At 43.3% G+C, this 27,834-nt stretch overlaps 1 protein-coding gene across 3 annotated transcripts; it reads left to right on the top strand.

Moving 5' to 3' along the window:
• The first annotated feature begins 18,600 nt into the window (after positions 1–18,600).
• On the top strand, positions 18,601–26,347 carry LOC136467013 (OPA3-like protein). Of its 3 annotated transcripts, none has more exons than XM_066465568.1 (4): positions 18,601–18,936; positions 24,489–24,623; positions 24,913–24,999; positions 25,838–26,347. In XM_066465568.1, exons 1-4 carry the CDS (start codon positions 18,808–18,810, stop codon positions 26,003–26,005), a joined length of 519 nt encoding a protein of 172 aa, XP_066321665.1. In that variant the 5' UTR covers positions 18,601–18,807; the 3' UTR covers positions 26,006–26,347. The 3 variants fall into 3 exon arrangements, with proteins under 3 accessions (XP_066321665.1, XP_066321667.1, XP_066321666.1); XM_066465570.1 differs by lacking the exon at positions 25,838–26,347 and adding an exon at positions 25,463–25,771 and having other exon boundaries at positions 18,602–18,936; XM_066465569.1 differs by having other exon boundaries at positions 18,603–18,936; positions 25,859–26,339.
• Positions 26,348–27,834: the final 1,487 nt, after the last annotated feature.

Raw genomic sequence — 27,834 nt, 5'->3', positions numbered from 1 at the left:
AAAAACCTTCCCATGGGAGCCTTAGTGAAGAGTTTGGAAAAACTACTTTCGCCACATCTAACTCTCACCCAGAAAATCCAATGGCGAAGCAGCATCCCAATCATGACCAATTCAAGGAGGTAAAATTCACTTCCCCATTCATTGCACATCCTTGTGAAACAAAACATTTATCACCACTCTCTCTCAAACCAAAGCTTCGTCCCTCTGGCCATCAAAATGTTGTTCTCAATAATGGTCGAGATTCAACATTGATTATGCATAATATATCTCTTAAGAAAGAAAACCGCTATGCCATGGACAATCTCGAAGCACCAACTAGAGCTCAAAAAGAATAATTCCACTAACAAGCATGAAGGTTTCTCTTTTGAGACCCCTCGTGTTTCATGCTCACTTTTGGAGTCTTCAGAGTTGATCACACTTAGTACCACACACTTCTACAAGGACCACAACCATCTCTTAATCCTTGTTTACAAACTTTTTAGAAGGATGGTTGTGGATGCATATATTTATCACAAATATTGCAAATCCCATAGTAGCACTATGGTACTAACCTTGCAGCCTGAACAAAGATGCTAAATGTTTGGTGGTGGAAGTGGGAACTACACCACCATTGATAGCTGCAAGATGAATTTCCCATGGTCGAGCTTAAGACCATAAATCAAGCACTGCTAGGAGATACCCTGGATTATCATAAAAAATATATTATTAATAAAAAATTAATAATAATGATTATCATAAAAAACAACTTTCTTAATAATAAAGCAAGAACATGTTATCAAGTTAGTATGCACCTTCGGGTATTCTTGGTCGCTAACCATTTCAGGTTAGGATTGAGAACAAGGGGCATATGATGCTAAAAACATGGGAGCTACATCGACTACATACCTTAATAATCTTTACTGATGGAACAAACTCAAAAGAAGACCCCCAAAATTGCACACTTGACTTTCACTGAAAGTCCAAAATGTGACGAAGGATGGTGAGAATCCCAAAAGTTCCATGCACAAAACTGATGATGACGATGTTAGCTCTATCTTGCTATAAGAGAAAGAGAGAGAGAGAGAGCGGAAAAGAAAAAAATATATATGATAAAAAGGAGAGAGAAGAAGAAGTAGGCCACCATAAACACAAAAATGCCACCTGACTCCATCAAAGGTTCTCCTCTTCTATACCTTTGCCGCTAGCACAAAGGCCCATGGTCCCTACACACTATTTGTGTGTATGGCCTAGCCTTATTGCTCGCCTGAGTGGGACCGTATGCAATCATGCAACCGCAGCAGCAACTTCAAAGCTTCATCCACATATGCTGCTAGTAAGTACACTCAAGGTATGCAAAGGTAAATAAATGTTCACCAAGTCCCTTACTCATATTTGTCTCCATAAGAATCGACCTGCTCATGCAAAATCATGCTTGTTGTCCTTGGAAAGTGACATGTTCATAACTTTTTAAGATAGAAGCATGCATAAAGTTTGTTACATATACATACACTTATGCTTGTGGGAAAATATTCTAATGGGACAATCATGTTGACTAAGTTGTTGAGAGGTGTGATATAGTTCTAACTTAGAAATCCTACCATTTTCTATTCAAAGTGCTTAGAGAATTTGTTTTGATAAAATTTTATAAAACCATAGTATCACATACTCCTCAATTGGTGAGCAATTCCTACCAAAGCCAAATATAACATCTTACAAGTTTCAAAAGCCTTCTACATACGCTGCTTGTTATTGCATTGAGTTTGGTCAAGTCTTGTTAACCCTTGTTGAGAGATTTATCATGCTCCGAAGATCAAGATCACTGTACACTCCACACACACATGCTGCTCCTACACTGGGAGTATGCACAAACATGCTTCCATCCACCACAAAAATTTTGCTCCTACACTGGGAGTAGAGAAAAAATGTTTGCTAGGCAAATACTCCATGTTCTAAAAGGATAATGATCTCTCTCTAAATATGAGGTTTAGAAGAAGAGACATGGCCTATGCAAAAAGTTTATAAAAAATATGGACACATGAAGGTCCAAGTACAAAAGAAAAAATGATGAGCACATGAAGGCTCATGTATTCTAAAAAGAGGAAAGAAAGATAACCATGTTTCAAAACAATAAGTTATAGAGAGAGATCATATCTACAAAAAGAGCATAGTTTTAGTTTACTTTTTCCACACACATGCACATCGTGATCTATGAGTATGGCACTTCTATCCTTGGATCCTCGATTTGAATTTACAACATATGTGATACAAGTATGCTATCTTGTTTATCCCTACCTAAAGCTCCACATAAACCTTTTTAGAAGTAGGAGAAAACAAAAGAAGGCAAAACATTGCTAAGTCCTTGGTAAGGATTTATACACCATTGAGTGATTTGAGAGTGCCATTTGACGAGTATAAAGTGAACTATGTTTTTTCTTAAGAAAAACTTTCAAAAGTCCAAGTGCTAACATGTGAAATTGGAAATATGACTTTGTTTCGAGAACTAGTTCCACTTTTCAACAACCCAAGGAAACATGTTAGCTAACGCCACATATCCCACTTGTGTAAAGAATGTGTTGGAATAACTTTCATGTATAGTTGTATATCTTGGGATGTTATGCTCATGATTACTTTTATCTCTAAGCTTTCGCTTGAGGACGAGCAAAGGGGTAAGTGTGGGTGAGTTTGTTAGCGGTCCTTAATTGCTAAAAATAATCATCAACACTCACATAAATATCATCCAAACAGGCACCAAACTTAGAATTAGGGCTTATAACTAATAATTTCCACAAGTTTTGGTGTTTGATCTTTTGTAGGAGGACATGTCAGAATTACACAAGAAATATACCAAAAATATACAAGACATACAACAATACAAATACCCGACATGAGCAAAAGGGGAGGGAGGCCCACAACCAAGCAAATCAGGGCCCAAAACAAGTGGAGAACAGACCCAAAATCAAACCAAACCAACTCAACTTAGCACAACACCACCATGGGCCAAGTCTAGAAGATAATAGGAGGCAGCCCAACGAAGATGAGCTGATTTGGAGTAGGCCATGGTGCGGCCACACCACCACTAGCCCTGTTTGGCCTAGAATTTGGTCAGTTGCTGCTACCGCCTTGCCCAACGTTGGTATATGGTGGTGTCGCCTTGGTTCAATGTACTTGGAGGTTGGTTTGGTGCCTTCCATGAGGGGATTAAGCATTTTCCAAATGACTCCCTCCTCTCCACCTATAAAGAGAGACTCCCCTCTCCTCATTCAACAACACACCTAAGGAGAAGAGCAAAGAGCTAGAGCAAGAGAAAGAGCCCCACTCTAATAGGCTTAGGCCCTAGATAGCTAGCTCAAGTTAGTAGGGAGAGATGTGAGGGAATAGTACAGGGAAGAGCCAAGCTTATCGGTGTCTCCCCACCATGTACCTCGACAAATACATGTGCCTTGATGGGTTTTCCCTCTGAGTAGTCATGATTCTTTTGGTACAAAGTCTTTGAGTAGTTAAGCTATAGTCTTACTTGTTTGTGGGTTCGTCGTTCATCCTTGCGGCGAGTGCTCTAGTAGAAGGGCCCTGATAAAGATGGATAACCCTTACTAGCATGCTAGAGTAGTAGTCGATAGCATAGACATGGTGTCTAGGCTAGAGGCTACCTTCATTTGCCTTGTACTCCATGTTTGAGGGGTAGGCGGCAGATGGTGATAGCCCTGTCCATCCCTTGTAATCCCCTACGTCCGGGTATGGTGTAGAGCCATAGGCCAGCATCGCTTGGCAGACCAGGTGATCTCTGGTGCCTGAAATAAGCAAGTAATAGTAGGGTTTATCTATCCTTAGACCCTAAGCCATAGGAATCCTTCTCTACCCTCATCAACTATCCTTGTGTTGTCCTTGGATAAATTAGCTAGAAGAAAGACCTCCATTCTCTATGGAAATACAATACCCTGAATACTTCCGGGTGAAAGCTACAACTGTAATTCCATACGCTTGCGGATTAACTTATGTAGACATTAAGATATACTAATGGACCCCTACAGCATCAGACAAATAGCAGTGCTGATGGCCATTTGCTTCACCAATAGCGAGTGGTATGACGGTGATGGAAAAACAACCAACAGCCCATACATTCGATGGTGATAGAATTGCATCCAGTTTTCACAATGTATTTACTAATTCAGCTGGCCTTAATAACTTACTGAACACATAACATATAGATATAATCATTACACATCATTCATCATGTCCACAATGAAGAGTACTTGTTATAATAACAATTGACACTAACATAACAACTGTGTCAACTGATGAATTAACACAAGCGGTACATAGATAGCATAATAAAGGTTCTACTCCCTATAGACTTACGTAACAAAAATAAGGTAGATGTGCTCTGCTCCTTCAAATTGGCACTCCTAGTTGCAAGGCAAAGCTTCCTTGATCAGCTTGGTAGCCAATGCAGCATGGAACCCCTCTTCTTTCTCCCTTAGCCATTGCAGGAAAATCATTCAAAAGCATGGAGACTCCAAAACCTACACAAAGCAGCATAATTAATAATATTCAATATACCATTGGTTTAGCTGCCAAGGCAAAATTGGACTATATATAATCTCAAAACAACTTCCTACCTGAACAAAGACATGTCCCAACAACAAAATACAACATAGGTACCTTTACTTCTCTGCTAATGACTCCAAGAACAAGGGAGCATAAGGCATATAGTGAGGTCCATTCAAACGAAAACACCTAGTATTTCTAGGATAGCAGACGACCTGGGCAGGGAGGACATGAACTTTTCTATGGTTCATGTCATATGCCATCAATGTTCTATCCTCCCCAACAAAGAAAATCAAATTCCATTCTAGGTGAACTGCAATCACTCTATAGTCCACATCATAAGCCTTGGAACCAAATTGAATGTTATTTTGTCCAAATAGCTACAGCGTGTTCACCATAGTCTTCAAGGATCCATATTGAAAGGTCATACATATTGAAAATATCAGCAATAGATATACACAACTAACCCTGATCTCCATGGATGGACATTGAATGACCACGTGGCCAATGAATTTTCCTCCATGTCTTTCCCTCCATATCAACAACAACTATCTAGGATGACTCCATCATGTGCATAAAACCTTTAAGAAACACAATTCTCATAAATTTGTATACTAGAATACTCTCTCCCATTTAGAATCTTTAAGGATCCATGCTCTAGTTTTAGATGAGTAGATGTTGACAACTAACACCCCATTCGACCTGAATGATAGTTCAAGCACATAGAAGTGTGAGGAGACTGTCGGATCAAACCTTAAGCGAGCTGAACCATAAGAATAGTTGCTATGCGGCAGTACCACTGATTTGCTAGTCACCAGATTGTAGACAACATAGCAAAGCCCAATGTACTAGCAGAGGATGAGGCCTCTACAACATTATGAGATGACTAGATCCTTAATGGTGAAGGGCAAGAAGGTAAAGGAGGGGTATTTACCAGTGACGCTGGCGAATCAGGTGTTTGCCTTTCCAGGTGGCATACAAGAATCCGATGACAATATGGGGCAGCTCCTTATGGTACTTAGATCCTAAGATGAGGCAGTTCTAAGAGTGACAGACAAACATGTAGCTGCACAAGGTGCGGGCGGTGAGTCGACGGAGGATAAGGACCAAGACATGGTCTATGAGGATGGCCACTTCATTCCTCTTGTTGGGGGCCTCCTCCATCTTGATAAGGATCTAGTGGAGCAGAGCCGATGATGGAAGTGGCGGTGCTGTCACTTGAATCAGAGTAGGAGCGTCTGTGGGGATGTGCTCGTGAGCTCCTTAATTAGATGGAAGCTTGATTCGTACTCAGATGAGATAAGAGGGGAATAAAAAGCCAAGAAACATGGATAAGGGACGTGTGAGAAAGCATTACCTTTGCCTTTGGATTTTATAGTAGTGAGCTCGAGTGGCCATGCCGGTGATGAGTACTAGCTTGGTCACCGGTGGATCTGTGTGGGTGTGCCGATGAGGCGTACCAGTGTGGAGCACTAGCTTGTTCGGCGGTGAGTGATGGCTTGCATGCCAATGAGTAGGTGTGGTCACGCCATTCACCACTAGAGAGGATGAGCGGCAAGAGGAATAACAACACTTGTGGGACTTGTGGGTGGGTAGTGGTCTTTGCAAGCTAACTACAAAGTAGGACTTGCGAGAATAGAAATTTTTGCCAAAATTTCAAAAAACTGAGCAGGAGTCTCGTGTTGGCTTGCAAATTGATGACATCGGCGATGAAGGCTACCGACGGTGGTGATTGGGCCTTAAAGAAGATGTTAGCACCTACAATGGACATGTCAAATGGAAATTGAACGTTGGCATCACAAGAAAAACACAACAAGAATATGTTATTAGCACCTAACAACGGACATGTCATAAGGAAATTGAATGTTGGAAAGGAACTAAATATTATGAACATTATTTTCACAAGATGTAGAGACAGGTTACAATCCAACAACTTGTGGGGAGCACAGTTGTCATCAAGCGTTGAGCAGCGGCTAGGGCCCCAGTAGCCCCTTTATGTTGATGAATACGAATAGCGGCTGGTGATATAATTTTTTCAATGACGCTTATATCCGACAATGATAGAATTGTACAATGTTAATACTAATTTAGCTAGGCATTAATAGCTTACTGAACATACAACATATATAGATATAATCATTAAATTACATTCCATACATCATGTCCACAAACAAGAGTACTTTTTACAATAACAGTGGACACTAACATGACAAGCATACAAAGCAACACTCCACCAACATCTTAGTGAGGTGTTGTACCTTGCATCTTGTACCTCTCATAGTCGAGGGATGTAGATGTGCTTCTTGAGAGTGAGAGATTCAAGATGGAATATAAAGCACCCAATCTTGAAGAACGAGAACCTTGCAAACTTGAAGCACCCAATCGAGTATGGAGCGCCTAAACAAGAGAGCACCATGATGACTGCAAATCTTCTGCAATCATAAAGGTCAAGCCTCCTATAGGTGGCAGCACCTCACAAAACTTCACCCTTAGTGAGGTGCTCTACCTTCCATCTTGGAACCCTCATGGTCAAGGATGCAAATCTGCTTCTTGACCGTGAGAGGACAAAGATGGAATATAAAGCACCTAATCTTGGAACCTTAGTCGATTGATGACCTATCGAGTATGGAGGTGAGACAGTGTTGGAAGTTGGGGCATTGAACACTCATGTAGGGCAGGTGTTGACACTTCTTAGAGTAGCTACTAGGTTTGTATCCCTGGCAACGGCTGCCATAAATGCTTGTTGACACTTCTTAGCGTAGCTACTAGGTTTGTATCCCTATCAACGGTGCCAGAAGTGCTTGTTGGTATTTCTTAGCATCATCACTAATAATTAGCAATGCTACTAAGTAATAGCTTTGATGGTTCCTTAACAATTTTAGATATTTATCTGCAAGCGTACAGGCACTATCATTGTAGCATTTCATCCGGAAGTATTCAGGGTATCGTTATTTATATTTTTCTCAAAGGAAGGCATTTGATTAAGAGTCTAGTATGGATATGAACTTGAATAATAATGCTTGCAAGTGCACCAATGTTCATAATAGGGGTAAGAACAGTGATTTCAAGATAGTGGACACACACATGGGCATTCCTCAAAGAATAAAAGACAAAAGAAAGATAAAAGAATAATCCAAAGTCGAGCAGGCATTGGTCTAGTATAGTCATACAAAGATTAGTTAATGATCATACAGATTACATAATTAGTCTTAGGGCTAAGTGTGAAGCAGGTCGGGAGGCCATCGAGTACTAGTCTGCCAGCAACATCATGTGCCAATTTAGACTCCTACACCCCTGTCTAACGTGGGGGATTACAAGGGATGGACAGGGCTGTCACCACCTGCCGCCCACCCCTCAACCATGGAAAGGGACAATGCATTCACCTGTCTCTCCATACCCAAGCACCACGCTTGCGTATACTAGAAACTACCCAAATCCCCCTGGGTCCCTGACCGTACGGATCGATAGGTAAAGAACTTGGGCACACCTAATGGCACAATGAACTACCACCTCAACTTTGCTCTAATTTCGATTATATAAGTTATATGAATTGTTAAGCATAAAGCCATGTATGCTAGTCTCATGACATACAAACTATAGACTAGTTCATATATCAAGATTATAACACAATAACTATACTCTAGTTCATAAGTATGACTATAAAAATCATATGAGCGCATAACTTTGGAAGAACTCATATTTCTATTCATACCCAAATGTTTCTTCTTCCAAGGAGCCAAGCTCTCCAAGGTAGCTTTGTCTTGCTCTAAAGCTACTAGTAAAAAGGAAAAGCTACAAGAGTGAGTGAGGTGGTGCTCAAGTGAAGTGTGTTGAGAGAGGGGGGGTACCCCTCTATTTATACAGGAGCTAGGTGGTGCTTCGTCTATTCTTGGTGCAAAACTCTAGGCCGCATTGCCTTAGCATGGTGGCATGCCACCGCTAGAGTGAGGGGTAGCTGAGCAGCACTGGTAGGGGGTTGCTCGCCCCTTGGGGTCAGGCTGCCCCATGACTGAGCCGCCTCGCCACCACCTTCATGTGGTAGGCCTTGGGCTGGACATGGGTCCCTGCTCCATGGGGTTTTGCCTCGATTGAGTTGATTTGATGGGTGTCTCTCTTGTTCCTTTGCTGCAAATCAACGTCGGAAAGCGCCTTTCGGTGAATTATTCCATGTATTTGTGTTTGCCACCTGCAAAATCATGTTCTCCGAATACATGTGGAACTTGGTTAGTAGTAAATGCATATGTGATCAAGATTGCTTATTTCTCTTTTTTTTGTGTCTTAATTGGCGGTCAGATTTGATTTATAAAGACCGCAATAGCAGGCAGGCCATAATGCCACATTGATGGTTGAGCCCAACACTGCATTGCCAATTTTGTATCATGAGGCATGGCACATATGACACGAATCCAAGTCTTTGTAATCTCCTCTAAACAATATGTAGTCATTGGGACAAGCATGTCTTTTGGGGTTTTTTCATTAAGGAAATCTGGCTTCCTTGCATGAATCATTTGGTCTAGAGCATCTACCACTTTTTATAATAACAATGGATGCTAACATGACAAGTTTGTCAGTTGATGTTGCATAATAAAGGTACTGATCTCTACAATAACAATGGACATGATAACAAAGTCGTACCATATGATGGTTTGCACATACAAAGCAACACTCCACCAGGGTAATAGTGTTCAAAATCAACAAAAGACATTCTTTTTTGATTAACTCTATTACACTTTTCATTCACCAGGCGTACGATAACAAGGATCTATCAGCAATTACATTTATGATAACAAAAACATTGTGAGCGTAGGTTTATCCCCGCACTCAGCGATGGACATCTCATGAAGCGTAGAAGCCGAATGAAGGCGTAACTAAACCTTCACCGTGCCTCTGGATCTTTGCCATGAGAAGGGACAATGTTGATATTTCTTATGACTATTGGACTAATTCCGCAAGCACACAGAATATATCGATGCGGACACTTCACTTGGGAGTATTCCAAGTATCATATTTATTTCCATAGGGAAGGCATAGTGTGACTAAGACATATGATTATATAGTTTCTAGTGAACTACCTAGGCACGATTATAATGGGGTAAAGGGATATAAATAATAATAACTAAAAATAAGAAAACAAAAGACACAACAATGGTCACAGAGTACATGAAGATAAATTAAGTACTATGTTAAATAGATTTCAACCTATCAATTATCTAGCAAGATAAGCAATACTTCAGGGCATACCTACCCTAAACTAACCCTAAGGTTGATTAGGAATGAAGCACCATGAGCCCTATGATTTAATAACTAGCTCTAACGTTGTGGAATACAGAGGATGGATAGGGCTGTCATCACATGCCACCTACCACAATCTATCCAGAGAACTAGCCACAACCCAAGGTACCCTATAGTCTAAGCACCACGCTTACACTAAGTGATACTACTCTAACCTTGTGCTAAGATGAGAGGACCAACTAGTGACGAGGATCCCATAGATAAAAAAACTTACTAACTAATCAAGATATGATCAAAATATTCACAACACAACTATACTCTAATGCAAGTAAGTAAATGCTAAAAATAAGACAAGTACTAAAGCAAATAAATAGAAAGCAAAAGTAGCTTACAAGACCTTACAGAGACTCCCAAGGACTTTCCAAGCTCCTAGCTCTTCACTTCTTCATTCTCACTCTCACTACTAGCCTAAACTTGAATTAGAGAATGATACTCAATGGGAGACTTTACAACTGTGGTGAACACCTCTATTTATAGACCTAGGAGCTAGGGGGTATATGTAGGTAGTCAGAGAGGTGGTGGAGGAAACTTGGGAGTCGGGCAACGTACAAGGGGCGTCGATCGGTGTAGGATTGCACGCCTTGCGATCATAGGGCCTTGATTAGCTCCCAAAGGCAGTTACCAAGACAACACGTGCAAAGATTTTGTCTAGAAGGTAGTGGTTAAGTCGATGGAGCTCCTCCAAATTAATGACAATGGGCCCATGGATCTAAGGTAGATAAATCTTGGACATTGCTCAAACCCACATTGGATCAACGCCTTGTGACGCATTGTTGGAGCCCTTCCATGGATCAGTGATGTGCAAGGGACATGGGGGGTGTCAGGCAGCGCCAGGTGGCCGCCGGCTGACATGGCTATATGGGCCTAGACCCCCTGACACGTCCATTTGCCTCCCATGCATTTGTTTTGCACCATTCTTGCTAAAATTCTTGCATTCAAATAGACTTCATGTACAAGTGGAATTCCATTAGTAATAAATCGAATCTTTGCATTTTGTGGTTGCTTTTCCTTGGAATGTTTGCATTGTTGATGGTTAAAATAGGTGTTTAGTGACCATCAACAGATTATGCATGGAAGAAGCCTAGGGAAGAACCACCTTGCGGAACTCCCTCTAACATCTAAGAGGATGAGGAGCCCCGTGAGTAGCCTTGTCCGTGTCGTCTTCTTCAACATCGGGGAAGAATGCATGGCGACAACTTGACGGTTCCAAGCCACCGAATCGATACGCGTGGGGTTCCTAGGTTGAGATCTGTGGGCTCAAAGGCTTCCCTACAACAACAAGCTATAGGACGCCTATTGGGGTTATGTACCCTAGGTATCTCAAGACACTAAATAGTTAGCCGCTCAGGTGGCCCATGACACACAGACTAGTACAAGCCCAAGAGACCATGGCCCAACTAAGCTATGCAGGCCTAGTCCAAGTGCTAAGATAGGGAGTTAGCCACAACCTCTTCTCTCTCCTTTCACCATGCGCTGCCTAGCCCCACACGACCTCTCTTCCGTTCTGACTCCTAAGAGGGACAGAGAGGGGTCGAGCTCCACCAAGTATGACTATCCAGACAGGGACAGGCATACCTGCTCAGTCTACCAGGATAGAAGAGGAACCCCTAGTCCCAACCATCCTGTCCAAGACACATCTCCCATTAGATATGTGTTAGACAAAATGAAACAAATGGGTCAGGACAATGCATTCATGGAGGGATAAGAATTCAATATGCTCAACATGGATTATCATATTCCACATATAATGCATCATGACAAGGATTGACATAGGCCATATTTTAAACACCAACTTAACATTACCATCCTAGTCTTGACTTACAAACACACCACAAGGATACATGGAATGAGTGCAGTTGCATATGCTTCTATGCGTACTAGGGACAAGCGATCGAAGCACAAGTAGTTTTTAGTTTTACAACATACGCACTCTCTAGGGTCTCACAAACATTACATCAAACTAGCATTACATAAAAAGTTTTGAAGATAGAGCGAGTTGACCTCGCGAGTACATAATCCCGTAACATTCACGCTTCACTCTGATTTTTGGACGAAGATAGGTCCACAATTGGATTCTGTGAATCGTATGGTGGCCTTTGGAAGTTCACCAGGAAATGGTTGGTTGGAAGCAAGTATGTCATTGGATCACCATCACATCTAGGGTCCTTAGGGTGAGTGAGATGCACATGTATCTCTCCAAGAAAATCTGCCGGTGTCCACATGGTATAGGTGATGTGCCTGACTAGCAATCCAGCCAACATCCTGGAGGGTCGCATTAGATTCTGAGGGACCCTGACTCCTTGAGCAACTAGATAGCGGTAGGGATGTTTGGTTGTTTCATATACCGTGGCATCTTCAGCCTATGGATAGTAGAGAACGGTGTAAGGCACCTTGGTCATCCTTACATACTGTTTACACCAAATTTGGTAAGCTTATCCTAAAAAGGAAGAGATCGACCGATGATGTCAAAAGCAAGAAAGTTTCCTAATTAAGAGATATTTATGAGTCGGCCAGGAAATATTATTTAATAAATTTGAGAGAGACATGACGTCCAAGTGCATATCAGGATGAAAGAAACAAGGACACGTATCAAACAAGGAAGCTTCATCAGCAAGGATTCTGCATAAGGGAAATTAGAGTCCATGTATCTTGACATTTCTTTTTGTTATCTAGTCATGTTGGTTTAGGACTCTTATCAGCCTAGGGTATAAATATAAACCCCTGGCTATTGTATCAATCATCCAATCAATCAAATACAATTTACTTTTTTGGCTCTGTGCCAACCCTTAGGAGTAGGAGTAGAGTAGATCTCGGTGAGTTCTTCAGCAAGCAGGGCTGCATCGGTCCGGCCGACCTCTGGCTTGTTTGTAAGTACCATCATGGCTTATACTTCTGTTTGTATGACTGCATCGATCCGGTCGACCTTCACTGCGAACTCTAGTATAAGCTAGTTATCGACTCTTGTCTAGTTCAAGTATGGCTGCATCGATCCGGTCGACCTCCACTGCTCAAACTAGATTAAGGTCAAGTTATCGGCTATATCTAAGGGTGGCGTCCTTTGGGTAGATTCATTAAGTTACCGATCTTGTTGATGTTCTTATTATTATTAGTTTGTAGCAACATCAATCCGCCCAGTCAGGATCAATTTAGATTGGCCTCATATCCTTTTAGTCCATCGTTTGCCTTGTCACAACATGATGTTTCTTACTTTGAGCGATGGGTTATGTTTCATCGGCTATTTTTACTTTGATCTTGATTGTGCATAGTACGTGGTTAAGGCATGTATGATCTTGAAGAGGTTTGCTGGCTAGTTAAATCTGGTTTATGGTTCGCTATTATAGCTGTAACGATCCAGTCGATCCCCACTGATAGCACTTTATATTGGAGGATGCTAGTTGGTAGATTTGTTCTTGATCAGGCATGACCTTAACTGTTTGCTATGCCTACATCGGCTAAATAGCCGATCGCCTATGCTTTAATGCCTACAGTGTGCGTCCATGATTCTGTTAAAGGTGAATAGATCTATTTACTTTGAAGGTTTGATTTGTTGTCTTTATCACGGCTGCATCGATCTAATCGAACCCCACTGTTAGAGATGGCAGGTTAAGTCTGATGAGTTCATAGGTTTGTCCATGTAAAATAGTCAATTATTCACATGTTATAGTTCTTTTTCACCTGAATCGGCTATTTTAGCCGATTCGCCTGAGCCTTCACGTATAGCATGTCTTTCGAAAAGCCTGTTGAAGTATAGATGGTTTTATAGATTCTTCGGTTTTAGTTTGTTATTATCATTATAGCTACCATCGATCCGGTCGGACCTCACTTTTGATGGTAATAGATTAGATTCAGAGCATTTGGAGAATTCTTTGTATTAGACAGTTGATTTGTTCGCATGCTATATCCTTTCTCGCTAGATTCATCGGCTCAACGCTTTATATTAATAATATCTACCTAGCTGATGATCTTACTAACATCTACGTGTACTATACCTATTGGTATAAAATCAATCGCTACCCATGAGCTTTACAGTCCGTAATAGCCGATTTATATGCTTATTGGCTATTTAGTCGATTTTCCTATCTGGCTGCTCCCGAAGCGGCACACTTGGAACTATCTGGGCATAGACCGATATGTTCCACCTTAAATTACTAATAAACTTTCTCTCATTGTCAATTGTAGGGTCAAATTGACTGGCATGTCTTAGGAGGAATTCACAAGATCAGTTACCCCTGCGTTGAAGCCAAGCGGATCTCCAACTCCATCAAGCAGATCCTTCCGGCTTGCTGTGTGCCGACACATTTTCGTGCCGACACATATGGCTCCACTCGTTGTTGCAGATTGGTATATCTCGATCAGGTAGTCCAAAGCTCTGCCTCCAAGCAATGGATCATGTGTGACCTAGCACTTCACCAATTCAGTCATCCTCTTCTCGTACAGGGTGTTGGGTCCATCCTACATTGAGAACTTGAAGACTCCATTCATCTCCGTCCTTTCTAGGAAGTGTTGGAATGGTGGCTCACTTAGGGCGATGAGTGCCTCCCTCAACATAGCAATGGCATGATAAGCCACAACTTGAACTGCCATATCGATGTATGTAACCTTTCCCCAAGCAACGCAATCAAGCTCCTCTCCTGGGTCATAAAGGAGACTTGGTATGTAGATCTTGCACATGTAGTCGTTCACTCCATGTCCAACTCCTAGGGCATACACTGCATACTCCAGGCGGTAAGAGTAGTTAGCTCTCCACATGACCTCATTGAGCAAGGCCAGGAATCCTTTGATGTCCTCTCCACGATTAGCCATCACCAAACGTCATGGGTTTATCTAAGTGAGGTAAGACAAGGTAAGTTAGAAAAAATTATCTTGTAAAACTCAACTCATGCAGATGTGGGTAAGATTAGCTCTAAGATAGATAAGAGTTAATTAACAAATACAAGTTACAACCTTAACACTCAAGTTCACCTTTGTTTCCAAAACAGTTCTTGTTTTAGTAAGTCAAAGTTTTACTTTTCCTATTACGTCCCAACTTAAAACAGAGGTTGTAAAGAATCTCAATCATCTCCAGAAATGCCCCGATACCCGTCTGGCATGCGGCTGTCAAGATCAATGCCCTTTTTAGCGAGTACCTAAAATGATAGTCCACTAGGGGCTATTAAGTTGGACACATATCTAAATAGGTCATCCTAGTACAACTCCCATAAGATGTACGTGTTGGCGGTCCTTAACTCACACTTTTTACCACCAACATTTATATAAAACCTACTAAAAAGAACACCAAACTTAGAATTATGACTTATAACTAATCAATTCCACAAGTTTTGGTGATTATTCATTTGCAGGAGGACATGTCAGGATTACATAGGAAAAGAGCCTAGAGTATACAAGAAATGCAACATTGTAGACATTCGACATGAGCCAAAGGGGAGATAGCCCACTCACTAGCAGAATCAGGGCCCGAAGGAATGGAGAACAAGGCCAAATTCCAACCAAACTATCTCAACTCCGCGCAACACCACCATGGCCCAAGTCCAGGATATCACAGAAGATAGCCCAACAAAGCTAGGCCAATTTGGAGCAAGCCCACCCCCACCGAGCCCATTTGGCCCTAGCTTTGGTCGATGGACTCATACCGCCTTGCCCAACGTCGGTGTCAAGGTGCTTGCCAGGTTCAATGTACCTAAATGACGAGTTGAGGTTGGTTTGCTCCTTCCATATGGGGTAAAGCACATTTCCAAGGACCCCCTCCTCTCCACCTATAAAAGGAGGACCTCTCCCCTCCTCAAAACAACACCTCAAGGAAGAGCAACACCATAAGAGCTACTCTCCAAGGCTTAGGCCATAGCTAGTAGACTTGGCTCGAGAGAGATGTGAGGGAGAGTACAGGGAAGAGCCAGACTTGTCGGTGTCTCCCCGAGCTTGTACCTCGACGAACACTTGTGCCTCAACGGAGCTTTCCGCTAAAGTGAGTGTTCGTGGTTCTTATGGCATTAAGTCCTTTGAATAGTTAAGCTCTATTGTTACTTGTTTGTGGGTTCATCATCTGTCCCTGTGGTAGATACTCTAGTAGAGGGCCCCAATAAAGATGGATAACCCTACGCGAATGCTAGAGTAGTAGTCGATAGTGTAGACGTGGTGTCTAGGCTAGAGGCTACCTTCGTTTGCCTCATATCCTTCGGTTAAGGGGTAGGCAGGTATGTGATGATAGCCTTGTCCATCCTTCATAATCCCACATATTCGGATACGGCGTAGAGCCATATGCCGGTATCAGCCTGGTAGACCAGGTGCGTTCCTGATGCCCGAAGTGAGCAAGTAAATGTAGAGTTTATCTGTCCTTAGACCCAAAGGCCATAGGAATCCATCTCTACCCTTTCCATCTTTACCCCTTGTGTTGTCCTTGGATGAACTAGCTAGAAGAAGTACCTCCGTTCCCTGTGGAAATACGATACCCTAAATACTTCTAGGTGAAAGCTACAATGGTAATTCCATGCGCTTGTAGATCCTTTCTGTTCGTGTTAAGAAATACCAACAGTACTAAACGCCCACCTTCATCTAGGATCACCAGAGAGAGAGAATACATCACAACCACGCTTAAGTTACAAGACAAGTTCAACAACTTTAGTTTACAATCCAAGGTTTACAAACTTAGTTCATAACACAAATCCACACATCACAAACTACATCAAAGTTTCTAGCAGAAGTCTTTCAAACATAAACAAGTTCATGATAACTGATATGCGATGGTGCCACTATTGCATATCTATGCAAGCAAGGTGCTTCACCACTCCTGATCCGAGGAAGGGTCAGGAGCGTAAAAGAAACCTTGTATTAGAGCAACGTCTCCTGCAAAACTCAAAATCAAACAGGTTGAGTACTCGAATGTACTTCGCTAGGACTTACCCAATAAAATAAACAAGGATTATGCAATTTGGGTAGTAGCAAGGAGTAATTTGGTTTTTGCAGAAAAGCCTTTGAACAATAAATAACAAAAGTGATCTATAGACTTAGCAACTGCAAGCGTAGCATAGGTAAAAGGGTAAAGCGGTAAGCAACTGGGGCTCGATCTTCCACGAGTCTTGATTCCTTTCAAACAACACTAGTTCGTATCTAGAAGTTTAGAACTTATAGCTTTCAAAAGACACTCTATTGAGGGGTACACATTAACCCTACTAGAAACAAGGGATATCGCCCATACAACCCATCGATACATAAGGGATACCTCTTTGTCTCGACCTTTCCCCAATTCGGCCAAGATGTTCATGAAAGGTTTGATTGGTTCCCGGGTAATGCTACCATGATCTACCTAGTGTCACCTTCGTGCCAGTTTCTCAAACAACTCGGTCGTAATCAGTTACTTGGCTTGTCACCCCCATTTGTGACAAGCGGTTTGTATGATTTTATGTTCAGAAGTCACTATTACAGATGCATTGTCCTTAATCGGTTAGCAAGCTATGTCATTCAAGATTCCACCCTCTTGCCGACCATCACTTATCTCATATTCAAAGTGGAACAAGTGTTGATCCCTTCCCTTTGGTGTTGCTTAGTGGACAAACATGCCTATCATCGCGTGAATAATGAGAAACCCATCATCAACTTGACTCTAAGATCTAAGCATACTAAGCAAGAATTAATAAGGAAAACAAGCAAGGTTGATGGGTGTGGCAATATGTGGATCATGACTTGGAATAGGTAAAACACCACGGTTCCACTAGTCATATAGTAATGCAGCAATGCAATAGATAACAATAGTTCATAATGCAATTAGCAAAGCATAGGGATGCATAGGGGCCTACCTTGAGCTACGGTGCATGGATCGCCGGCTCCTCCTCCTGAGCAACCTCCTCTCCTTGGGCCTCCTCGAGTTCGTCACCTATTCATGCATGATGCATGATGAATACAATGCATGAATGCAAATGACATGCTACGCAATGCTTTGATGTTTGTTGGTTAGCTTTAGCTCTTAGGTATTAAGTGTTCAAGTGGAGTACTAATAGGTTGTCGGAGTGAGTTATCGGATAGTCTGGTGTGAGCGGTGGATAGTCCGGTGACTCAGGGACTTAGTGAAACAAAACAGCTAAGTCGATGGACCTCGACGGACCCTCCATGGTGATTCACGGATACTCTGGTGGTACTTGGTGACTTCAGGAAACTTAAGTGATTACATTATAAATCAACGGAACAATCCGTTGAGGTGATAGATCATCCGTTGGGCTAGGTCTAGCCTTCACTAAATGGCTAAGTGTTTAGGTTCTATTGGAACATTCCGCCAAAGGCGGCTATCTTTGGGTTTTTCTACGAAGCGAGTCTATAAACCAATGAACACTTCAGTGTGATCCGTGGACTCTCCGCTGTAACTAGTCTGTAGCCCTAGACTCTGGTTTTAGTTTATAATTCCACGGACACTTTGCTAGTCACGACGGACGCTCTGGTGAATTATAAAGTACTTTGCCCAAGTTAACAAACAAGTGGCTGTATTGACGGACACTCCGCCGAGTACGACGGACACTCCGTTAGTACACTGACAGTGAACTATGCTTGCTACTTCGAAATGCAAATCTTCACCTCAAGTATTTGCTCGGCCAAAACATCACTAGGATAAGTTTCCAGTGTCCCACCTCAAGCATTTGCTTGGCCGAAACATCACCTAGATAAGTTTATAGTATCCTATGGAGCATATCTTATGTTTTGTCCTCCTAATTAGTATCGGAAACATCTGATCTGATATAGTCCCGTTTATTTTGCTAAAATTTAGCTTTATGTTATGTTAGAATTGTTCAAAGAGAAAAACGCAGTCAGTTGGATGAAAAAGGACCGCAGTTCTTGCGACACATAGCAAACACCCTCTAACTCACCCCAAACTCACGCGGCGAAGATCTCGTCACCACCGTCCGCGGCCATCTAGCATATTCCGGCAACGGCGAGTGGGTGGAAGGAGGACAACGACGCGGAGGAGTAAGGACGAGCCACGTAGCCGCCACCGTCGGAGGAGGAGAGATGATACTCCCGGTCGCTAAGCTCGGGACCCTGTTGCTGAAGACGATGTCGAAGCCCATCGCGACCAGGCTCAAGACGGAGGCTAGCCGCCACCCCAAGTTCCGGCAGCTAATCATCAACCTCGCCCAGGTAGCTGTGCAGCGTACCTCTCTTCGCGTCGTGGTATAAATCATAATAGGGTACGGAGTGGATTTTCTGGTCGTGTAGGGTTTCTGGTCAGGTTTATTTTAAGTCACTGGTTCCTGGTCCGACAGCCAAAGGCTAGTAACTCAAATCTTCGTTACCTGTTTTACCTGTTCTTGTTTAGAAGCTTGTTATTTGACCTTATTCAGATCGTTTTTGCTAGCTTCTACCTTGGCTGGTGCTCGTTTCTTGACTTGCTGGTTACTTGGTTAGTGTTATGAGGGGCGCAATATGAGCTCTGGGGCCATGGATTATGGATGGAGGACCTGGTCAATTTACATTTAGGCCCCGTTCGGTTGCTGTGAAATAGTGAACTGGAATGAATCCGGCTAGGAATGATAGTCTAATTTATATAACCGTGGATAAACAGGAATGATTCCTGGGCAGGAATCCGATAACCGAACGAGCCTTTACTAAGTCTGATTTGGATCCAGAGCGTGATTGCACGAAATGTTTTTTTTCCTGTTTTGTTCTCATGTAAGATGGTGCTGGTTGTTGTGTTAAACTCTGGTGTTCTGACACTTATCTGCTGGATGTCATCCACCTGCCCTATAAACGAACCTGTCTTTTGATGGTAACTGAAAGGGGCTTTAGCCCTGAAACTCTATAATGTTTGTTCTTAAATGGCATATTTCTCTAAACTAAGCAACATGTCGGTCTGAAATTGGCATGTTTCTTCACCTCAATTGACACACATCAAATTTCCATCTGAATGTGCAAATTTTGAAGCTGAACTGTTCATCTCTTTCTAGAGCCCGCGATCCAGAATACAGAAAGAGAAAACACATAATGATTGAGGTGACAATGGCATATCTAGTCTAGTGACTAACTAATTTTCCTATGATTAATGAATCATACAACACAGGAATTGTATGAAAGAACTGCATCAGTTGGGGAGAGGTACCCAAACCAAAATTCAGTGACCTTGGACCTTGTGCTGAATTTGCTCGGATTTCGCTGGTTCTATTCGTTATTCCTTTTCTCCAAAACCTTACATTTGCATATGTCAACCTGACCATGGAGACTAAAATTGGATCCCAATACTGACAGCAGCTCCTATTGAAGCAATGAAGCTAGCTCGGTATTCTTATGAAAAGGAGAAAAAGGAAACACTTCCTTTGTTTTTCTAGGTGTCACCTTAATTAGTTCGCTTCTTGCTCGAAGCTGAAAGAATTATCTGAAATCGCCGGTGGTTTTTTACTTTATCCTTGTGCTAGATCTATTCCCAATTTGATTTTCTCCAATAACCTACTTTCACACATGTATCAACTTTACAGTGTTTCCAACTTCTTAACCAGAGCAACATGAAGATATGATAAATTGATAGTTCTATATCTCATCTATGATTACTAGTTATCAGCATATTAGAAATAGTATCTATAGATGATTGTTTGGGATTTTGGGTGTCATCCACTCCAGGAACCATTAAATTTTGCTGGGATAGACGTTTCCTAGCGAGAAGAAATCATTTGAATGAATCTTGGAAAGTCCTTTTTTAATAATTCTAGTTATTCCCTTTTTACTTTCAATAAGTTGGCAACTTAAAAAATTACTAGCCTTGGAATTTTATCATTTGCAGCGTACATCTTTTTTGTCTCTTCTGATGATATGGTGAACCTTTGTTTCCTACTTCATGCAAAGAGCCAACAAAGTGCAGGCTCTCATAGAAATCACTAAGTATGTTGGTTGTTCTTATGATGCAGTGTATGTGGATAGATGTATAAACCTTGCTCTGTAAATCATGACTATAGTATATGTATTAAAAAGATTCAAAAATTTTTATTCCCAGATTGACTATTAAGTGTGTAAGAGCCCGGTTGGAGGGGGGCCCTAGGGGATGCGGCGGCTAGGGTCTAGGGGGCTGTGGGCGTCGGCTATGGAGAGGGAGGCGGCGGCAAGGAGGGAGAGGGGAGGGATAAGCCTGAGGCTGTTCTTTCTTGATCTCAATGATTACATCGCCTCTCTATTTATAGTCTTGAGTAGACTTGTATCCTAAGTAATCTAACGAGGGAAGTCCTTATAGATTTGGACTCCCCCAATCTATCTAATCTCAACCGATCCTATTCCTATTCTCTTTCCTTTACTGAAGATCCTCTCCGGATATGGATAGTTTTGCAGCGGGAGACCGCTCTTGCCGTGCGCACCCTCCCCCTTCAGGTGGCGCGGCTGCCCCCCCTTGGCGGCTGGGCTGGATGGGCTGCCAGCCCCCATCAGGCGTATGACATCACTCCCCCCTTCTCCGATCAGCGCGTCCTCACGCTGAATCATTGCCCAATCCTTGACGCCCGCGGGTGGTAGTCTGCTGCCCCAGGGTACTTCTGTAATTTGGACAGTGAGGTGCCCCAGAGTGTCGTTGAGTTGGTTGGTGCTAATGTGGTAGTCGGAGAACCGGAAGTAATAGCGGAGGGAGCCGAAGTAGCCGGAGATGTAATAGCTGTTGGTTACCGATCCTTCCATTGGTTCGTGGACGCAACGTGCTGCATAGATGGCGGCGCCTGGAAGTGTTCCTTGGAAGTGTAGCGTCTGCATGACCCGTGGAGGTCGTGGAAACGAATGTACCTCTCCTGCATCGACTTGCCCCATTATGCGCCTGCACAATGCTGTTGCTGACGATGGTCGGTGGTGTCATGGTGAAGTGCTGTAGCGTGCCGAAGAGGAGGTCGCCCGTGTCGTAGTTGGCCGGGGAGACTAGTGGGTGGCCGTTGGCGTGCTGCCTGCTGATGTAGATGTCCTCGATGGAGAGAAACTGTTGGCCGTTGTTGTTGAAGAAGATGATGGTCGCTGATGGCAGTATGCGTTGTGGCCATTCTTCGAGTAGTAGGATGCACAAAGGGAACGGTGTAGATGTCGCTGTGTGGAGGCAGATGGCTAGGAGATGTGGAGATGTGGTTCCTAGCAACTCGAGCTGGTCCTGCAGCAGGGGTGAAGTCACTGGGATGTAGTAGCGGTCGTTGTAGCGGACGATGCCATGTTGGAGCGACCAAGCTGGCGCTGCGGTTTGGACTTGAATGGTTGCGGAGATGATCTGGAGTTCACGCTCGTCCGTGGCGGCAAGGTGGAGCTGTGCGAGGATGTTGTGGTCAGGTTCGCTGTGGACGGCTGCTTCGGTGTTGTAGCCAGCTGGTGGAGAAAGTGTTGCCACTGGAGTGTTCTGCGGTGCTGGGGCTGTCGTAGGAGGGAGGAGTGGCGTCTCCCCTGTCTGTCTTGGTGTCGGAGATGTCAGCGTCCCATAGTGGTGTGTGGTCAGAGTCGGCGTCGATGTCGGGGGCGGTTTGCCCTGCGTCGGTGGTGGCAGGCGGGAGATGCTCCAGGGTACGTGCGAGGTTGAAGGCCGTCTCCATCTCACGTGGGTGGTGTCGTGTGACCGCCAGCTGGAGTTCATCTTGAAGGCCGGTGACGAAGAGGCTGATTTGATGGAGTTCACTGGTAATGCCGACGTGCAGAGCGTAGGCGATGAAGTTGTTGATGGGTGGGCCGAAGTCGCGGATGAGGCTCTTGGAGAAGAGCGCCCACTCGGTCACAGGTGCATCCTTCGTTGTGTGCATGAACCACCGATGTGCTGCACCTGTCAGATGAAAAGCTGCGTACCAGATTTGTTGAGTGTCTGGTAAACGGTACAACTTTGAGAACTGTTGCATCTGCGAAAGCCATGGCCTTTGGTCCGTTGAGCCATCGTATGTAGGGGTTGTGAGCCGAGCCCTGATAGGTAGCTGATGTTGTGGTGGTGCCGGCATTGTTGACGGGGTCGGAGGCAGTGGTGTCCTGGGCACAGGAACCTTCCGTGCCGGCGGCCAGGTGGCCGGCTGCGGCTGTGGGGGTCTGCTGTGCGGTCGCCGGGCTGGCTGGGAGCCGGCTACTCGGCGGTTGATGCCGAGCTGCTGGTGGAGTTGCCGTCGGTGGCGTTCTCAGTGTTGGCTCCCGCTGGTTGTCGTCCAACGCTTGCTGGACAGCCGGGAGTTGGTGCTGAGGTGCCGGCAGGGTCGCGGTTGGTAGTGTTCCTAGTGCAGGCTTCCGATGGTGGTCGTCCATGACTTGGTGGGCAGCCGCACGGATGACTGGAGGTCCGTCCAGTGGTGGGAAGAGCGGTGACAATGGTGGCTGCGGTGGTGGAGGTGAAGCCGAAAACAGGCTGTCAGAGGCTGCCAGGATGATCTCCGGAGCGCTGGAAGATTGGGGTTCGTCCATCTTGCGGTTGAGGTATGATTTGCCGGCGGCGATCATGACTCGCTTGGTTTCTGCAGCAAGGTCGTCGATGTCAGCTGCCCGATCCAATCTGGCTTGGACGCCGGTGATGGCGGCATCGCCATTGATGCGTGCGTGCTCTATAGCGTGCAGACGTTTGTCGAGGTTGACAAGTTGGCGATGCATCTCCCCGAAGTTCTTGCGGAGATCGACGGCAAGGTTCTCGATCAGCTGCTGCATGGTGGAGGTGGCAGAGTCCATGGATCGTCTGGTCTCCGGATACCAGTGTAAGAGCCCGGTTGGAGGGGGGCCCTAGGGGGTGCGGCGGCTAGGGTTTAGGGGGCTGTGGGCGTTGGCTATGGAGAGGGAGGCGGCGCCAGGGAGGGAGAGGAGAGGGATAAGCCTGATGCTGTTCTTTCTTGATCTCAATGATTACATTGCCTCTCTATTTATAGTCTTGAGTAGACTTGTATCCTATGTAATCTAATGAGGGAAATCCTTATAGATTTGGACTCCTCCCAATCTCTAATCTCAACTGATCCTATTCCTATTCTCTTTCCTTCATTGAAGATCCTTCGGATATAGATAGTAGAGCAGTGGGAGACCGCTCTTGCCGTGCGCGCCCTCCCCCTTCAGGTGGCGCGGCTGCCCCCCTTGGCGGCTGGGCTGGATGGGCCGCCAGCCCGCATCAGGCGTATGACAACTGTTTTCAGTACTTGCCTGATGACCTGCTATATTAGTTTTTCAAGAACAAATTGAACATTGGACTAGAAAATACCAAATAGCACATGAATGGCAAACAGATTCCTTCTGAATTCTGATCGACTGCTTTGTTTCAATAGATCTAATATCCTGTGCGTTAAAACAGAAAATCTAATTATATTGGGGGGGGGGGGGGGGGGGGGGGTAGAAGTGTGTTCTGTGCACTATAACCTTGAACACCTGATTGTTAACAGAATAATTTAGAAATTCATTTAGCAGCTAGTCTGGGTTAGTAGATTCGGTTAAATAATGAGTCAGTACGTTGCTCAAGGAGATCCAGTCTATAGAGGAAAAAGATGGGCACATGGAAATAATTGCCTTAGTTGTTGTGGCTTATCTTACCTGGCTTAGATGCTTTCAATTTTCATAGTCACCTTACTTAACATTTGCATTAATCCCATGTACTAAATGGCTTATGAATTATTATTAAGATAAAACTCTTGAGTCTTGGACAGTACACCTTTCCACTCAATTTTTTTATTCGTTTTTCATCTCTGCTATTATTCGCTTGTCACTTATTTAGGGAGCTTTGAAGACACATACTTCTTTTGTAGGCAAATCACCGTATCTCCACAAACATCCAAAGAAGAGTATATGGCCATTCAACTAGTGTTGAGATTCGGCCATTGAATGAGGAGAAAGCTGTTCAAGCTGCTGCAGATCTTATTGGGGAGCTCTTTGTTTTCTCGGTATTCACTAAGTCAAAGCTAAATGTGTTCCAAACCTCCTACATATGTTCCTTGTCCTCACTTTTTGTATGATTCTGTAAGTGTGATGCAAACCTATTATTTATGTATGAGCAATGAGCCAATGAACATATGATATGCTCATCAGAAACTGGAAACATTATCGAGACAAACAGGAGTGATCCAGACTCTTTTTCTAGACTTCATTTCACAAAATGTATTGTTTATATAGTTTGGTGATTTTTTTTTTATTTCAGTCATTTGCTAAACTTAGGCAAAAATTATGTGGTAGGTTGCTGGGGCTGCTGTAATCTTTGAGGTGCAAAGAAGTGCAAGGTCAGAGGCCCGAAAGGAGGAGGCTCGCAAAAAGGAAATTGAGGTAATAGCCCTGGGATGTCCAGTTTTTTCTAACTCGTGGTCTATTGTGCTTTCGTAAATTTCTGAATTTCTTGTAATTCCCTGGTACCACCACATGTTCCAGAGCACTGAATATCTATTAGTGTATGTAATCTAGAAAATGTGGTCCATGTTTTCACATAGTTTCTTGTTGTTTCAACTCAAAACAGAAAAATATCCTGTTTCAACTCAAAACAGAAAAATATCAACAAAAAAATCTACTGCTGTTAATCTGTCCCAATGCTTGTTAACGTTTCTGCAGGAAGCCTTGGGCAGCCATTAGTTAGTTTGACTGAAAAAGATGACTTACAGGTTTTCCAAATTATCCACAAGGCTGTTTTTGACCATAACATTTCAAGTTTCTATGTCTGAGAGTACAACATGTGGAATAACCTTGCATAGCTTGTTCTGTATTGATCACCCTTTCATTGGCCACGGTTGTACAGGCATATCTGCTCTAACAGCGATTCAAGAACCAAAAGCAGTTAGTTAATATCTGCATTTCATCCTTTCAACTGATGTTCAGATATCATGATTCACAAGGATGTTTCCATGTCCTTCTGGAATAGTTATAAATCTGTAATGCTCTACTCTGTATTTCATTATGCACAAATAGTACTATTAAAAAAAAGGGATCCTGGAGAGGAGATTTGTGTCAACATTTTCTGTAATATTCATGAGTTATTTTGACTAGAAGCAGCATTTTTGCATTCCAAGCACATTTGCATTATGTCCCATGCTCCAGTTGATTTATGTCAAATGGGTTTTATACCAAAAGTTCTGTTGTAGCTGTTTATCAATAATTCCTAAATCTTTATAAGGTTGCTACTTCTGTCATGAAGGCAATAAGGCAAAAGGAGGAACAACTGGCTCAAGATTTACTGATCGTGAAGCAGAAGCTTAGTGAGTTAGAGCACGTTGCTAATTCGCGAGGTCTCTCTGGATTGTTCAGGAGCAGCAGTGTGCCAGAACAGAGGCCACATGACTAGTTGGTTTGACTGAAACAAAGCTGGCGCTTCAAGGACAAAACTCGTAACCAGTTGACCAATGACTCTCCTGCCCTGTTTCTTGAAGCTCCCACCATGTCGATTGTGTTGTCCCACTAACCATTATGGGATGACCCCATCGGATTTGAAAGACCAGTGTTTATTTTGGCATGCTGTCTACGTGGCTCTGGCAAGTTGTACTAAAATGCACTAGATGTATGCACCATGAGCGTGTCTGTGAAAGACAGAATGTAAGACTCATTCAGATGTCATGCTGTGGAGGATTCCTCTTCTATGTACCAATTCAGTCTCTCTTGTGCTTTGAATTTTTTTTTGTGTGTGTACGATAAGGGTCTAGTGGTGGTTGTGCCTTTTTGGTAGAATTTCTGGAATCCATCTGGGAGTGCACTAGTAAGTATAGAGGAATCTGACGCATTGATAGTTCAACAACGAATAGGCATGCAGCACACAGCAAAAGAATGTCAAAGGAAATGTTATTCCTGGGAAATAAGCTTTTCCTCAGAGCATATTGCAAGGAAAAGAGGTCTACATCCAGTAGGATATAGGACAGTCCAAAGTGTGGTGCCTCTGTCTTGATCTACATCCAGTAGGATATAGGATAGTCTAAAGTGTGGCACCTATGTCTTTCTGATGTAGGGGAAAAGGTACTGTAACAAATTACTTGCAATGATCACAAACGTACACATTGTGTGCCTTTTTGGGGAGAAGGTAATGTAGCAATTGCAAAGATTACAAACATACAAATTATGGATCTCCATGAAAATGGAAAGAGTCCACACTGCAATTGAAGCATATAAGTTACAAGCCCAATCGATGAACCCAAGGCAGCAACAAAATGTGCTAGAACGATGTGAGCAATAGCATCCTAAATATAGGACGCGGATCTGAACTAAGGGCTCATGTGTAATGAACACACTCGAAGAGTAATATTGGCTACACACAAGAAACACTGGAGCTTATCATATCAGCTACCAAATTTAAACCCAGACAGGATCTAGAAACAACACAGCATAACACAAATAGTAAAATGGCCATTCTTGGCACTAACTTATAGGATCCAACAACTCCTCTGCTTCTATACGCTCTTCTTTTTCAACTTCGGCGGGCACGACCTTTATTGGAGAGTCGAACATGGCCTTCACATTCTATTGCCTGGAAAAATCATCATTAGAAAATGTGACAAGAGTCAAACAAAGGGGTATGTCAGGTCCCCGGGTGAGAAGCTCCCAACCGATGGACCCCCAGCAGAACTCTCAAGATCACCCAGGGGTCGGGGGCTATACATCGGGTACGCTCGCTGAAAGGTCTTAATATGGCTAGAGTGGGGGTGAATAACATATTTAAAAATCTATAAACCAACTAGAGCAATTTGATTAGTATGACAAATAGCGAAAAACAAATTTACTCTAACTCTACAAGGGTTGCAAGTCACCTATCCACCAATTCTAGTTACTATGATCACTAGATACACAATTTACTAAGTCACTACTCACTAAGAGCTCTCACATTTGCTACACTAAAGAGCTCCACTAGATGAACTTAAGCTACAAAGCAAGTTCTCAATTCTAACTACACTAAAGAGCTTAGTACAACTAGTTTGCGGGAATATAAATGAGTAAGTGAGATGATTATACCACCGCATAGAGGAGTGAACCAATCACAAGATGAATATTAATTCAATCACCGGGAGAATATCAAAGGAAAAGAGACAACCAATTTTTTTCCCGAGGTTCACGTGCTTGCCGGCACGCTAGTCCCCGTTGTGTCGACCAACGTCAACCAACACTTGGTGGTTCGACGGCTAAGAGGTG

This window comes from Miscanthus floridulus, chromosome 7 (assembly GCF_019320115.1).
Source record: "Miscanthus floridulus cultivar M001 chromosome 7, ASM1932011v1, whole genome shotgun sequence".
In the NCBI taxonomy this organism is placed as follows: Eukaryota; Viridiplantae; Streptophyta; class Magnoliopsida; order Poales; family Poaceae; genus Miscanthus; species Miscanthus floridulus.
The sequence above is the reverse complement of the archived record's forward strand: the minus strand, read 5'-3'. Positions and strand labels throughout refer to the sequence as shown.